Here is a 13582-nt window from a genome sequence, read left to right as displayed (position 1 = left end):
GTTTAATGTAGGCCCTATGGAAAAGTGCACCTTTTAAACACTAAAACTTATCCATTTCTTCCAGGACATTCTGAGGGCGCGCTGTTGCTGTGATGAGGGAAGAGAGTTTCGTGTACATTTAGTCCAGGAAAATTTACGGAGATTCAGGACTTCTTGTGTATAAATTGATGCGATTTTGAGGCTTTCTTCCTGGAATGACATCACAGGTTTGCCCATGAATGTGGAAGTACTTATTTGCACTACCAAAAAGGCAGAAAAATACCCCGAAAATAGTAAAACAAAATTTGAAAATAAATTAACTGAAACTGGTTGGTATTTAGAAAACTGATTGCAGCTACGATTTAATTAATAAACAAAGAAGGCATTCACGAACAATATTCGATAAAATAATCTGTCTGGGAAACCAATTTGACATGTTTCAGTAGTCTTTTACTTTTTTCATAAATTTCTACCTGGGTATTTAATAATACGAGTGTCTGCGCGCGTGCAGTACAGTGGGTGCGTTCGATTAGTTCTCCTGAATACACCAGTGTTACAAGCAAGGGAAGCCTCGAAATGAGGTGAATCAACCGCTGCAGTGTAATCGCCAAGGCATTCTGGGAAAAAGGTCAATTCCCCGCCACGTTCCATCAGGGTGCACCACTACAAATAAATTCCCATAGACAGCAGTGATAAATCCCCATACTTCACAAATATTTTAAAAATACTCACAACTCTCACAGGTGTTCAGGCTGCACAGAAAAATGATGTTCCACATGTCCTCTTTCATTTTCCTTTCAATTTTCGGGGGGTTTATCCAAAGTGTTACAACTGAGTTCAGATGCCCCATTTTCAAGACAATGGTGTTCAGTCATGCAAGACAAGAGGGATACCATCAAGGTATTATTAGAAAGAATACTGCTTCTACTTTTCGGAGATTCCTATGCATTATAATCATATCTCATGGTTTGGGCATATTAACCCCTTTCCTCGGGGTTTGGTTTTTTTCTGGGACACCATGTATATCACTCGTATCAGAAAACAGGAACAACCAAACACAGTTCAAAAGGTGCTGATGTAAGATTCCTCATGAATAATCCGAATGTAGGCTTACGTGATGAACATCGATCGGCCCCTATACTGTGTCATAGGGTTTCAGTACTACCCCCCCCCGCAGCTTGGCAACTTTCCATAGCCCGACAATTCTTTCTCCCTCATCCACCCCACCCTCATCCCCATTTTCTGCATCAATTCACCGTGACTCCACTGTGCAGATCCCGACAAAATCTCTCTATCCCAAAGAAATAACAGAAATATAGTAGGGGCAGGGAACCAGTCTAGTACTATTAGAATTTTTTTTATTGAGGGCGCACTGAAGTCAGCAGGTGACCTTTGCACATGTGCTTTCTACCGCGTCGTTGCAGTCTACGTCAACTGATTTAGTGGTGAGAATTGTTACTAGAGCCATACAAAGACTGAAATGGGCTTGCCTTTTGTGTAGTTCAAATCCAATAAAATGTAAGTACTTCATGACATGTGCAGCATTTACGGGGGGAAATAAGCTTCACGACGTTGCGTAGGTCAAGGTGTGCCGAACGCGCAACGAAGCCTGAATGCACGACTACCACTACCAGGCCTTGGCCTAGCCTGTGTGGTCGGCTTCTCCAAGTCCACTACATGTATTTACAGACCTGTAAATCACTCACTACACCTTGTGAATTGCAACCCTACTACTTCTTATGGGTACGGTGACGCTATGGGTGTTTGAATCCTCCCTCTCAGCCATTCTTTTGACGAAAACACCCGAATAGCTTTTTCGCAATGCGGGGTCTTCACATGGGACTGGCCCTTGGAAGTTACTATGTGATCGGACTGTGCTGTGTCGCACAGAATATTGACATTGACACGTCTCGGAAGCTTTGTAACTTTCGATAGTGAAGAAAACGCGGAGCTTGCGTCCGATAGTGTACCGAATTCGCAAAACGAGAGCAACCCATGTCGCAGCTGTATCCTAGTGACCATCATTTCCGTTAATAATTACGTCATTACGTCATACAAAAATGAGCCTTATGAAGTGTCTACTAACCAAATGCTTGCTTACGATAACAGTGTTTGATCTCGGTGAAACTAATTGGTCACATGGTACTTCGATGCCTTCTGATCGGACCCTTTGCTGTATTGCGCAAAGTTCTTTGTGGAGATTTCAAGCACTACAGACGACTTGGATTTGGGGGAATTTAGGTGTGACGTCACGTGCCATGCATTTTTTGTTCAAGCTAACTTCCTACATGCACTGTGTGATGCACGCAAAATGTGCGATGCGTTTGGGTTTTTTCATCAGGAGAATGACAGGGTAATGAGTAAAAGTTCGATTTTTTTAAAGAAATAGTCTTATAGTCTTAAAACCACAGTCAGAAGATTTAAAGAGATATGCATCAGTTTTGACGGCTTTGGGGAGGATTTGGTGGAGAATGTGTTTTTTTTAACGTAAATATACCCTGATTTGACATCAGAGCTGCATTCCAAAATCCATAACGTTACGAAGCCACTGCCGAACCGTAGGGTCGCAAGTCACACGGATTAATGACTTGCAATTCTGTAAGTATATCCGTGGATCTGTGTCTCATTACACAAGGTCCAGTCTACTGACTACCTCCGTATCATTTGACATCGTAACTAAATAAAACGCGGCAAAAGACTTATACGTTCTGAAAAATCTCACTGTTAAGCCTTCTCTCAAGCGGTTTTTAACTGCTTGGATGGATGAACGAAGCTGTAGCAATATTAGAAATACGCGAAGCCACTGGAAGCTATTTGTACATACATGTATTTTTACATATACATGTATATATAATTGTCTTAAATGTATTTTCCTGACTTAGAAACTGACCTTCCCCTTGGAAACAATTTCACAACGACATGTCGGTTTATCTTTATATAGGCATATTAAAATAGTTAATTGGTGTCTGTCTCTTTTATTGTTTAGCAATTTGTGAATTGTCAGCCATATAACAATATTATGGAACAGCATAAGGAGGACAAAGATGACGATGACACAAGGCAAGAATACGCAAATACAGGACCAGATTTTCCTCCCATTGAAGCCCTGCCCACTTCCTCGACCAATTGGGAGGGCCCAGACAGACTCAGTGACAGCTCTAATAACAAGAATGAAGACAAGCCAGAGCGGACAAAGTACACATTCCACCAGAAAGCCACGTTTGCTGGTGCATCGCTGGCTGCGTTGGCAAACATGATGGCCTTCGCTATAATATCTGTCTTCTACCCCATTGAGGTAAGTTTACTATAGTGAACGGAGATACATCCCCTTGAACAAAATGGACCAACTGAATTTGGCTTTTAACTAATGCAGAGCTACATCTTACAGCAAGTGCAAAAAATTACCAAACATGTTCATTCAACTGTAACCTTATACACATTAAGTTGTTAACACTGGGCTTTTTTGTTGATTTTTCCTGCAGGCAAAAGCAAGAGGCGTATCTCAGACTGTAATTGGCCTTGTGTTTGGTGCTTTTGCCTTCTCAGCTGCAATCGGATCGCCAATCTGGGGCAAAATTGTAGATGGTTTTCATCTTGAGAACAGTTTTTCTTTTGATAATTAAGGTTTTATCCTGTGTTGGCATTGGTCATCAATGGCTTATGTCAATCTTTGGTGCAATTAGGCAAAAGAAAGTTGTCTATGAGAGCGTCGCCTTAATTAGCCACATTAATGCCACGTGTTCACCAAATCAGTGCTAAGTTTGACGTAACTTTTGTTTGCAAACTATATTCTTTTAGTAAATCAGTTGTAGTCGTATGTCTAGTACAGTATCTGCTAATACATGTACATGGTATTGTTGTGCAATGTAGATACCAACTGTCGGAGCTAAGTTTGTCTTTCTGGCTGGAGCGTTTGTCACCGGTGGCTGTAATGTCTTATTTGGGTAAGTAGTCCTGCAGTTCCGTTGTGTAATGAGGGTCATATTGTGAAAGTTTACTGTCGCTGTTTACACAAAGAAACACATTGATTTTAAAGAGTAAACTGTTGTCAGTATGAATGCAAGAGAAGTTTCTCCAATTTTGAGAGTGCAAATTGCTGCAACCTTATGCAATAAGGGTGGGGATTGTTACTGATCACATCATTCTCTGAAAGCTAAACTTTTACGTGAACCTATTGAACGCAGTGGTTAAATTGCCCGAAATTAATTACTAAAGATGCACATCACTTCGTGCAAACAAAAATCCACATTGTCCTGAATTAACGCCCTTCTTTTCAATGTGTTTCAATAAGGAAACGGCACCAATGTTTTGGGCACCCGGCTGTGAATGCATCAAAGATGCGCGTACGTGTGTGAAAAAAATAGTTAACGTACTTCTATGCCTTTCCAGGCACTACGTTTTGCACGTGGTTAAGGGACAGGCATACCGACATTACGTCTCTTCATGAAAACGCAAATGCAGTGATCAAGATACTATGCATGGGCTTGGCAAGTTAATGTAATTTTAACATTAGTTTGCTTGGTGGTTTGCCTGGAGATGCATTTCAAAGTAGTTAAGTTTTTAAAATAAACTTGAAAAATGGAAATCAACAATACTCCCACTTGCGAAAAAGGGTTACGGAAAAATTATTATTGTTAGAGTTATTATGGAGGAAATGTAAAATTACGTTTTTGTTTGGCTAAGTATTAAGTTGAAAACTTTTTTCAGGTTTATTGTCGACATGCCCACAGAGGCAACCTTTACGGGCTTTAGTGTCGTCATACGACTTCTTGAGGGATTGGGAACCTCGGCTACTATCACGTCATCGGCCGCCATCATGGCTGTTACGTTCCCAGACAACGTTGGAACGGCAGTGGTAGGCATTGTAGCTCACTCATTGGCAGATTTTATTCGATATGAGTTCAGGATCAGTATTGCATCGATGTAGAATCAGTAGATTTAATACAGGGGTGAATGTAACAAGGTGTCTGATATGCGCTTCTTACGTAACTTCACCCCTTCCACTTAGTTTGTGCTTGTTAAAATGGTTCACCAGCCAGCAAACGACTATACCAAAATCCATCTGCGGAGATCTTCCGCATTGTATAAAGGTTTGCTGAATTTATTCCAGAGTAATGTAATCAAGCTTCAGATTTCATTTTGTGATGTGTTTCTTGTTACTCAAAAGTGACATTTGGGAGGAAATGGGGTGAAAGATGTCTGTGTACGTCACATTTCGGAACGTTAAAAAAGGGTATTTTAAACTCAAAAATTTGAATTGTTTTTCCCACACACGCTGCATATCTTAATATCTTAAAGAGTGTTTGAAAAGGGTTACCATATTATGTTTAAGCTATTGCGAATTGGCCTTTGTTAGTTTCATCAATTTCAATTTTGGCTCTCTTTCGACCGGTCGGCCATGATTTATGTGTGCACAGGTGCACGTTCATGTACTCCATCAACGCACGTAAACGTTTACATGCACTACTATTGAAAGGTGATTCTCGTGCAAAATGTTCAATTCGCAATAACTTAAAGGCCAATCAAATGCTACGAGAGATATATGCCCAGCCTCTGTGTACAGAAACTGCAGGATGTCGGTCGTCAGCTACCAGAGCCAGACCAGCTATCCGTCTCGCATTGCATGAAGGAAGATTGTATATGTACATAGACGTAGCCGATACATCATATTTGTCGAGCAAAATACGAAGCAAGTTTTGCTTTCAAGTAAATCATCCGACTGCCACGATTCTATTCACCACGCTATGTTTGGCCCGTGAATGACGCAATGGGTGGGTTTCCTTTTGCTTTGAAAGGGATATAAGTGTAATCTCTTTTTACACTAACGAGATCACATACCGGTATGCTTGCAAGAGCGTTGGAGGCTAATTAGCGGGCAGGCTGCGCACAGACTTGGTTATAAGGTATTTGCAAACAGATCGGTATAAAAGATGCGGTTCCAGAAAGGTGTAAAAAATCGATATGACAATGCAAGCCTGCTGTGAAAATGGTTGTCTGGTAGATATAAAATTGGAGTTGATCTGTGTATGACCAGTGCGGTGATATAGGTCCACAGTATAACTACAGGTTCGGTAAACAATTTTTTGCGTCGATGTGATCCTTGTGTAAATTTTGTAAAAACTTGACAGTGACATTGAGTCATATCGGTAACAGAGTACTTTTATTGCTTTTCTTCTTTCAGAGCTTGATCGAAATGATGGGAGGGCTGTCATACGCAGTTGGGCCTGCTATCGGTGGTCTACTTTACAATGTAAGAGCAAGTTTGCATCCGTAAGTAACGTAATGAAACACTTACTTTACTTTCCACGTAATTTTTGCAGGTTTTTTCTCTTAATGAGTTCCCAGACTTGGTTGACCCTTTGAACTGTATGTTTTAAAACAGGCAGGAGGTTTTAAGCTTCCTTTCTTTACTCTGGGTGGATTTGTTTTGGTAGCCGACGCCGTCAACTTCTTCCTGATGCCTCAACAGGGTGAGTTGTGTTTTCATGATACGTATATCTGTTTAGGTAAAGGTTTAATGAGGTGCACTGATAAACATGACATGTTTTTCCATTTTAGAGCCAGAACAACGGATCAAGGTTCATGACCAACAAAGACCTACTTCTTTCTCAACCTCATTCCATTGATACTGGTTGAAAAGCATCAAGCATAATAAGGGAGCTATAAACCTATGTTACCTGATGTTCTTGTAGTTGAAGTGTCAGTGTAGTTTATATTTAGAATTATTATCTTATGTCCACCCTCTTCTGGTCATTAAGGTTCCCTGCATCCCTTTATTTTTCACACTGAAGAATGCGCTTAGAATTTGAACAATTGCATTATTTTGAGCACATTACCAAACACAAAACATGGGCACAAAGCGCAGTTTTTACAGTGACCTCGATATGAACGGTTTCAGGTTGTGCTTCCAGTGATTATAAATTTCAATGTAATCTGCCAAAATGCTGGCAGCGTTACAGATTATGAGAGCAGTCAGTAATGATTGTTTTGTAGTCTGTCACGAACACCGAAGACGCGCACCGCTCTTTAAATGTGTACTGTAATACGAGATATTCATTTTTATAAAGTACGTGTTTGCTCGATGTAAACTCAATATCAAGTATAAAATCTATTGACCATATTCACCACAGAAATGCTTGTATTAGGTTTATATACGTGTATTGGGTTGAGTTTGAAACCAAAGAAAAAGTATCGATGCATGGAATATTGACATATTTTCGTTTTCAACAAATACGCCGCCCATTATCGGCATACATTATTGAATTATACTATATTGCATTATATTATTTACTTAGGAAGTACCAATCAAGAGACGGGTTCCTTGATCCAGGTTTTGCGAATACCGGCCATTTGGATCATTTTACTCACCATCGTTGTAATCTCTGTATGCATGGCATCATTTGATCCTATTCTCTCCATTCATTTGAAGGAGGTACGTTGCTGTAGTTGTAAATGAGTTTATACTGATTGAGCACAGACCTACTGTAGACGTTGGCTTTGTCGGAATCAACTGGCTGTGACTTGTAGTGAGCTGGTCTACGGAGAGTTACAGCAGCCGCTGTAAACTACTCGTGGTCTCGCCAGCCCCAGCCACAATATTCGGACACAGTCATTCTTTAGCGGTTGCACTTTAGAACTTTACCATTGTATAGTTTTGAGGGTCACGACTATGCATGTGGTAGCCCCTGACTTTTGGCAAACCCATTGCCTTATCCTAACACACAAAAGACTGCGTGTCTCTTTCACAGACCTGTATGAAGAAAGTGCTGACATTGCAAACTAGATATCTTCCTGCCTTGGTGCTCCCATTACTACCAAATCTATACTCTCTTCAAAGAAGTTGTCTTAACCGGCAACCTTAGGTAGGCGAGGAACACGACGCTTTCCAAGTCTCGAAATATTGATTGCGCCTGGCTGTTGGACTCTATCATACCCGCGGCAAGATGTTGACATGACCATTTTTGGTTCGATTCTTGCTTTGTTTCACAGCTTGATTTTACAGTGATACAGATCAGCTTGGTATTTTTGAGCTTTGGTCTCGTGTACGCGCTGTCCTCCGTATTTTGGGGAGCTGTCGCAGACGCAAAGGTAAGTTAGATGATGGGCAGGGGCCATTATCGATGGGGGTGTTAATGCTGGGAATTGTAGGCCTTAGAATCTTTGCTTTCTCGGGTCATGCTGTGTTTCAAGCTTCCCCTGTCAATTGTGAGGCTAAGGGCATACTCATACTGCTAGGGTAATGTTACATTTGAGGAAAGTGAGAAAAATGAAACAGTTTTATTAAAAGGCCAAAAGTAAAACCATGAATCATTAACCATGAATAAAAGGCACAATAGGCAGAATCTTTTTATCATTTTTTATGTAAGATATGAAAAGAATTTTGTTCCTTCATTTGTTGAAGCCCATTTTAGATTTAGTTCGTATTATCGCTGTGAAACAAGTGAAGATTCCGTTGTGTAATTGTGCTACCTGCAACGTAGACCTCTAAACCCTGAAGTCAAAATGGCTTGGCGCTGTTTAATAGACTTCGACGAGGTGCTTCTGAGGTCATTCGAAAACAGCAGTATGCATGCGTAAGGTCTGCCCTATTAGGCCAACCATTTGCCGATTTTCAGACTGGCTTTCCAAAGCTTTTTTCTCCATGTGCCCTTGCCTTTTACAATTACCAAACTGGTAAGTGCAGTTCGAACACCAAACTAGCCATTTTTACTTGCTTAATTTTCACCGGGGTGATTTGATAATTTCGGTTTCAGAAAGCCACGAGAATCATGATCGTCATGGGGTTGTGGGGAACCACAGTCTTCTTTTTGTTAGTGGGGCCATCACCTCTGCTGAAAATCCCCCCGTAAGTTTCCCGCCTCTGGCGACTCCCTCAGTTTCTTGTCAGTTTACAATGATATTTGAGAAAGAAACTTCCATTCTTTCTGCAAGTGTACAGACTTGAAGCAGAAAGTCTGTAGACTGACATATTTCTAGATATTTGATGTTTTAGAAGGGGCTTAACACTGCATTTATACCGTGTTTCTGAATTCGTGTTAATTGTAATACTCTTGGAACTGAAGTGACGATTTTAGGGAATATTACATGGGAAAATGAGCTAATACCTGCTTTTGCGCCCTCTTCAGGACGAAGCTGATACCAATAATTGAGATTCCTTTTGGATCCGCCGTGATCGCTCTGGTCGCCATGCCAACGTTGGTTGACATGTTTACCTCTGCTGAGTGAGTCTGAGTCGAATTCTGAAACCGTAGATCATGTTTTTCTGAAATAAGATTGATTTCGTGCTGTTGACTGCCCCTTGCTATGGTCTTTCCGGAAACAATATGTATAATCATTCTGGCCAGCCATTGAGGAATAATGTAAACCCGAGCGATTCAATTCAAAGATAGATAGTATACATGTATTTCCAGCCAGAAATGAGACCGAGGGTACCCCCTCCAACATGTCCAATACTACTGTACTACGCTGGACTATTGTTACCTAACACATCCCCTCACATGTCTGAAAAGAATTCCTCAGATTCCAGTGAAACAATTACCAACACAAAGCAGGAGGGTTCTCTCAGTCTCATATCTTGCTTCATATGTGATAGTAGGTGAAGCGAAAAGGGAGAACGGCATAAACATGTTAGTTCGGGGAGTTTTAAGAGACATAAATGCTGCAATGATATACTTTGTCAACTACTGACATTAAAGCGTTGGTTATCTTCGTCAACAGGTGGTACGGCATCCCAAACAATCTCGGGTTAACGTCCATAATATCTGGCATCTGGAATAGTGGATTTGCCTTTGGGTATGTTTTGGCTTGCAGCAGCTGCCGTCCTGTGTCATGTTAATGCTCTTTGTCTCAGTACGTGCCACTGACGTTCTGCCTGTGCTTGCTGTTGTTTGAACTGCCCGGGCTATAATATCTGGCCAATTACTGCTTTATGGCATGTCCAGTACGTCCATAGCCAAAGTGAAGTGAATGCTTGCTACGCACTACCTGTGTTGCACCCATAAGCTCCCTTTGTACCCCATTATTATCGCCGCAATTTTTCGCTGGTAATCTGCATTCCGAAAAGTTGCGTACTGCAGTATAGGAAGTTGAATATACATGCCATCACTGGTGCTTGATATGATCCGACAACGTCAACTTTAATGCTTGCGCAGTTGCTTTTATTTGGCTGCCTACCCAAAGTCTTCATGTGCAGTTATTTGCCTCATCGAACGCTTTCTTCTGGACATGTTTTGGGATTAAATAGCCAAGTTTTTTCTAATATTTGATGTTTTATTCGAATCATTTTGTACCTCGGAATTTACACAAAAAGGTATTTTATGAGATCCCATGATTGCTCCTCGTGATGAAACAGCGCACTTCGTTTTTCGTGAATTTAACTGTCCTGTGGTGGTTAACATGTTGGCCAGTCTTAGCCGAACTCGTACAAAGACTTTGAAAACTGATTTTTGGAGTGACAAAATAAAATTGCAAACATTGCATGGACAATTAAAGTGCATTAAAATTTTAAAAAATTATTCACGACGGCAAAAGTAACTCTACTGTTAGATACTTTTTCTATTTCCTAGTCACTGCGATACATTGTAGTTCAGAAAACACCACAAAATATTGCTAAGATATTATTGGCCCCACTTGTCCTGCTAAGCTGAAAGCAGTAATCATGCTTTTTGGGGGGAATGTTTACTATTGTTTGTCTGACAGGGCGGCGATGATCATCTAGCACTTTGAGATGCCAGAGTTGTAACTGCTCCTGTGTCCTTCCTCCATTGTTTATTACTGCCATGCTAACAGCGGTGATAACAAATTGCTGCGGCGAAAGTGGTAAATTGTTGTGATGACAGCAACGCCGAGTTTGAGACGGTGGAAAATATTGATGCTGTTGAAGCAGTGGGTTTTAATCTTTTTAAAGCTTCACTTTTTGCATATTTATTTATCTCTCGACAGAACCATGGCAGGTCCGATAATAGCGGGCGCTCTGACAGAGCAATTTGGATTTCCAATCACTACGACGATTCTTGCTGGCTGTTGTCTTATGGTCATGTTGGTCGTCTGTCTCTTTGGAGTCTGGGAGTATCAGTGTGGAAAAGGGTTAGTACATGGTGCTGCAATGAACAAACGAGTGAGAATTAAGCTTAAGAAGCCAAGTTTCAAGTCACTCTAGTATTGAACCACGACATGTGGTAAAAGTCCAAGTAAGGCTGAGATCAAGTCTCATTTCAATCTCTTGAGGTTTCCAGATTCTTTGCTTCGCTCGAGTCGAACTTTGCTTAGGTCAGGTCTCAAGTCACTTGGTTAAAGTCTCAAGACAATCTGGTTCGTCTCCAGTCTCTTAAGTCAAGTTAGGCCAAGTCGTATCTCACAGCTTAGGTCAAGACACTCAATTTCAAAATCTCAATTTGGGCTGAGATCTAGTTCGAAGTCAGGACAAGTGCAACTGTTAAGTAGAGCTGAAGTAGTTTCGATTCAGTCAAGTAATATGAAAACGGACGTCATGTATCGAGTCTCTTTGGTTAAGGGTCAAATCAGTATGGTCATGTCTTAAGTCAAGTCTCAATTGATTGGTCAAGCATCCAGTTACGCTAGATTATCAATTATCATGTTTTTGGCCGCCATGATATATAAGTAACTCATCTAAGGTAAATTCATCAGCCTGACTCAGGCATTCGGGGTTTTCGTGATGAAAGTACCGCTAGCAAGATTTGAAATTCCCTGGAAAATTTCGAAGTCTTTTGCAAACCTGCAAGGACTTTAAAATGAAAGCTTTTCTTACTTATAAAGCATTTTCACTTTCAACTGCGAGCCTGCTGCAATTTAACAAATAGGTATGATTTGTGATCGCCAATTTTTTCATCTGCCTTTTGGTATTAATACCCGTGAAGGTTTTCTGTTGCTATTGTAAAGCCACAATTGCGTAGATGCTGAAAAAATCAACACGTTCTCTATTGTAACCTCACTGCAGGAGACGAATACTTAGATCACGGCTTGAGCTGGAGTCTGACTCAACCGAACACGAAAGGTCATCACTTATACCAAACAATTTATAATACAAAAGTGTTGATTTAATGTCCATCTGTGAGCTAAAGTACAATATCAACAACTACCTCATTTAAAATAGAAAAAAAGCCACTTAACATAATTAAACAAGTTCTGTTGATTTTAGGAGACAAATAAACCAGTAGGGCTATAGGATGGAGAGATCTCGCGAGAAGCAGAGCTTGTTGAATTCAATCCCCTAAATGAATCACAACAAATATTAAGCAAATACATTGCAAAGAATATACACAAACATAACTCTGAAAGAAGTCACAGAGGTAATGAAGAAAAACAAGAAACGGCGTATTACCAAGACTACACAAACAGAGGATAAAAAGTAACATGGTAAACTAGAGTTGACAAGAAGGGATTAGTGTTCTGTATCGAAGTACTGAATTTCTCATTGACGGTTTTAAATCACGAGAAATTGCAACGAAACAATGGCACGTACATTTATAATGCTGAGAATAAACTGAGTTTAGTTTTGAATGTACACATAGATACTAGACAAACTGCAGTGCTTGGGTCCCTCAACGTTGAACCTTTTTGTCATGAAGAGAAGGAACTCACCAAAATAATTTCTGCATACGTAAGTTACCTCGCCGAATGTTATTATGTGTTTACATTTGGAGAGAATTGTCGACATAGTCTGTTACATGGTACAGTTAATGAAACATGTTGTGTCTGTTTACTGAAAACAGCTCAGGTATCATATTGTTGTCTGCTTATAGCTTTTATTGTTTCCTGCAGGCTAATTTATTGTAAATAGGTAAAATTTAAATTTGCGTGTTATTGTTCACGATGCTGGCCACCAGTTTACATGATTTCTCCTTCTGTGGACTGAAATTAGAAACCGAATGAAAGTGGGGAAAAATTATTGTACATCATCCCGATTCACACTGAAATACATCAGACTTAAGTCACTGAAATACAGAATATGACATGGTTTTTTTAGTTCTAGCTTACTGTTAAAAATATTTTTGCCTGTGGTTGTTGCTATCATGAACAGTAACTGAGCTTTGATCGCTGCAATTTACTGCTGATCTAAGCAGTGTGCTTTGATAACGAGTTGTTATTTTTCACTTAAGACTTACTTTTTAGTGGATATTTCGTAAATAGGCCGATATTTGTATATATTGGTACCTAGAGATATTTTAACAGCTGTGTTTACGGGTGTATTAGTAGTAGTCCCTTTGTGTTGCTGTGTTTTGTCTTCCATTTGATTTGGTTGTGATATTGATTGCTTATTGATCGGGAAGTTCTGCTCTGTCGGCCAGGGAAATATGAAATATAAAAAAGGAAGAGAAAAAGGCAAAGCGACAAATACGATACAGGGAAGAAAGAATATGAAAATCGCCAACCCACTCCCTCCCCGAGCATAAACGCCTGGCGGTATCGTCGACCATAACCTCGTTGCCTGTTTGTGTATATACCAGACAGTGCAGGTCTCATTGCAAAGCAACCCGAGCTTCAAGCCTGTGACTTTCGAAGGATTGGCCTTCGTACCCACAATGAGATGGTCATGCCTAACTGAACTCATACACGACTAACTGAAACCGGAACAATACTACTT

General features: G+C 40.4%; 1 protein-coding gene across 5 annotated transcripts; it reads left to right on the top strand.

Moving 5' to 3' along the window:
- Nucleotides 1-1335: 1335 nt before the first annotated feature.
- On the top strand, nucleotides 1336-13213 carry LOC110985078 (MFS-type transporter SLC18B1-like). 5 transcript variants are annotated; one of them, XM_022245819.2, is made up of 14 exons: nucleotides 1336-1424; nucleotides 2966-3274; nucleotides 3462-3557; nucleotides 3850-3923; nucleotides 4687-4834; nucleotides 6161-6229; nucleotides 6362-6449; nucleotides 7275-7411; nucleotides 7969-8067; nucleotides 8733-8824; nucleotides 9105-9200; nucleotides 9697-9771; nucleotides 10921-11064; nucleotides 11936-13213. In XM_022245819.2, exons 2-14 carry the CDS (start codon nucleotides 2999-3001, stop codon nucleotides 12018-12020), a joined length of 1479 nt encoding a protein of 492 aa, XP_022101511.2. In that variant the 5' UTR covers nucleotides 1336-1424; nucleotides 2966-2998; the 3' UTR covers nucleotides 12021-13213. The 5 variants fall into 5 exon arrangements, with proteins under 5 accessions (XP_022101511.2, XP_022101510.2, XP_086988305.1 ...); XM_022245818.2 differs by having other exon boundaries at nucleotides 1365-1497; XM_022245815.2 differs by lacking the exon at nucleotides 1336-1424 and adding an exon at nucleotides 1538-1722.
- Nucleotides 13214-13582: the final 369 nt, after the last annotated feature.

This window comes from Acanthaster planci, unplaced genomic scaffold, assembly GCF_054643075.1.
Source record: "Acanthaster planci isolate LZ-2023a unplaced genomic scaffold, COTS_SCS Contig116, whole genome shotgun sequence".
Taxonomy (NCBI): Eukaryota; Metazoa; Echinodermata; class Asteroidea; order Valvatida; family Acanthasteridae; genus Acanthaster; species Acanthaster planci.
The sequence above is the reverse complement of the archived record's forward strand: the minus strand, read 5'-3'. Positions and strand labels throughout refer to the sequence as shown.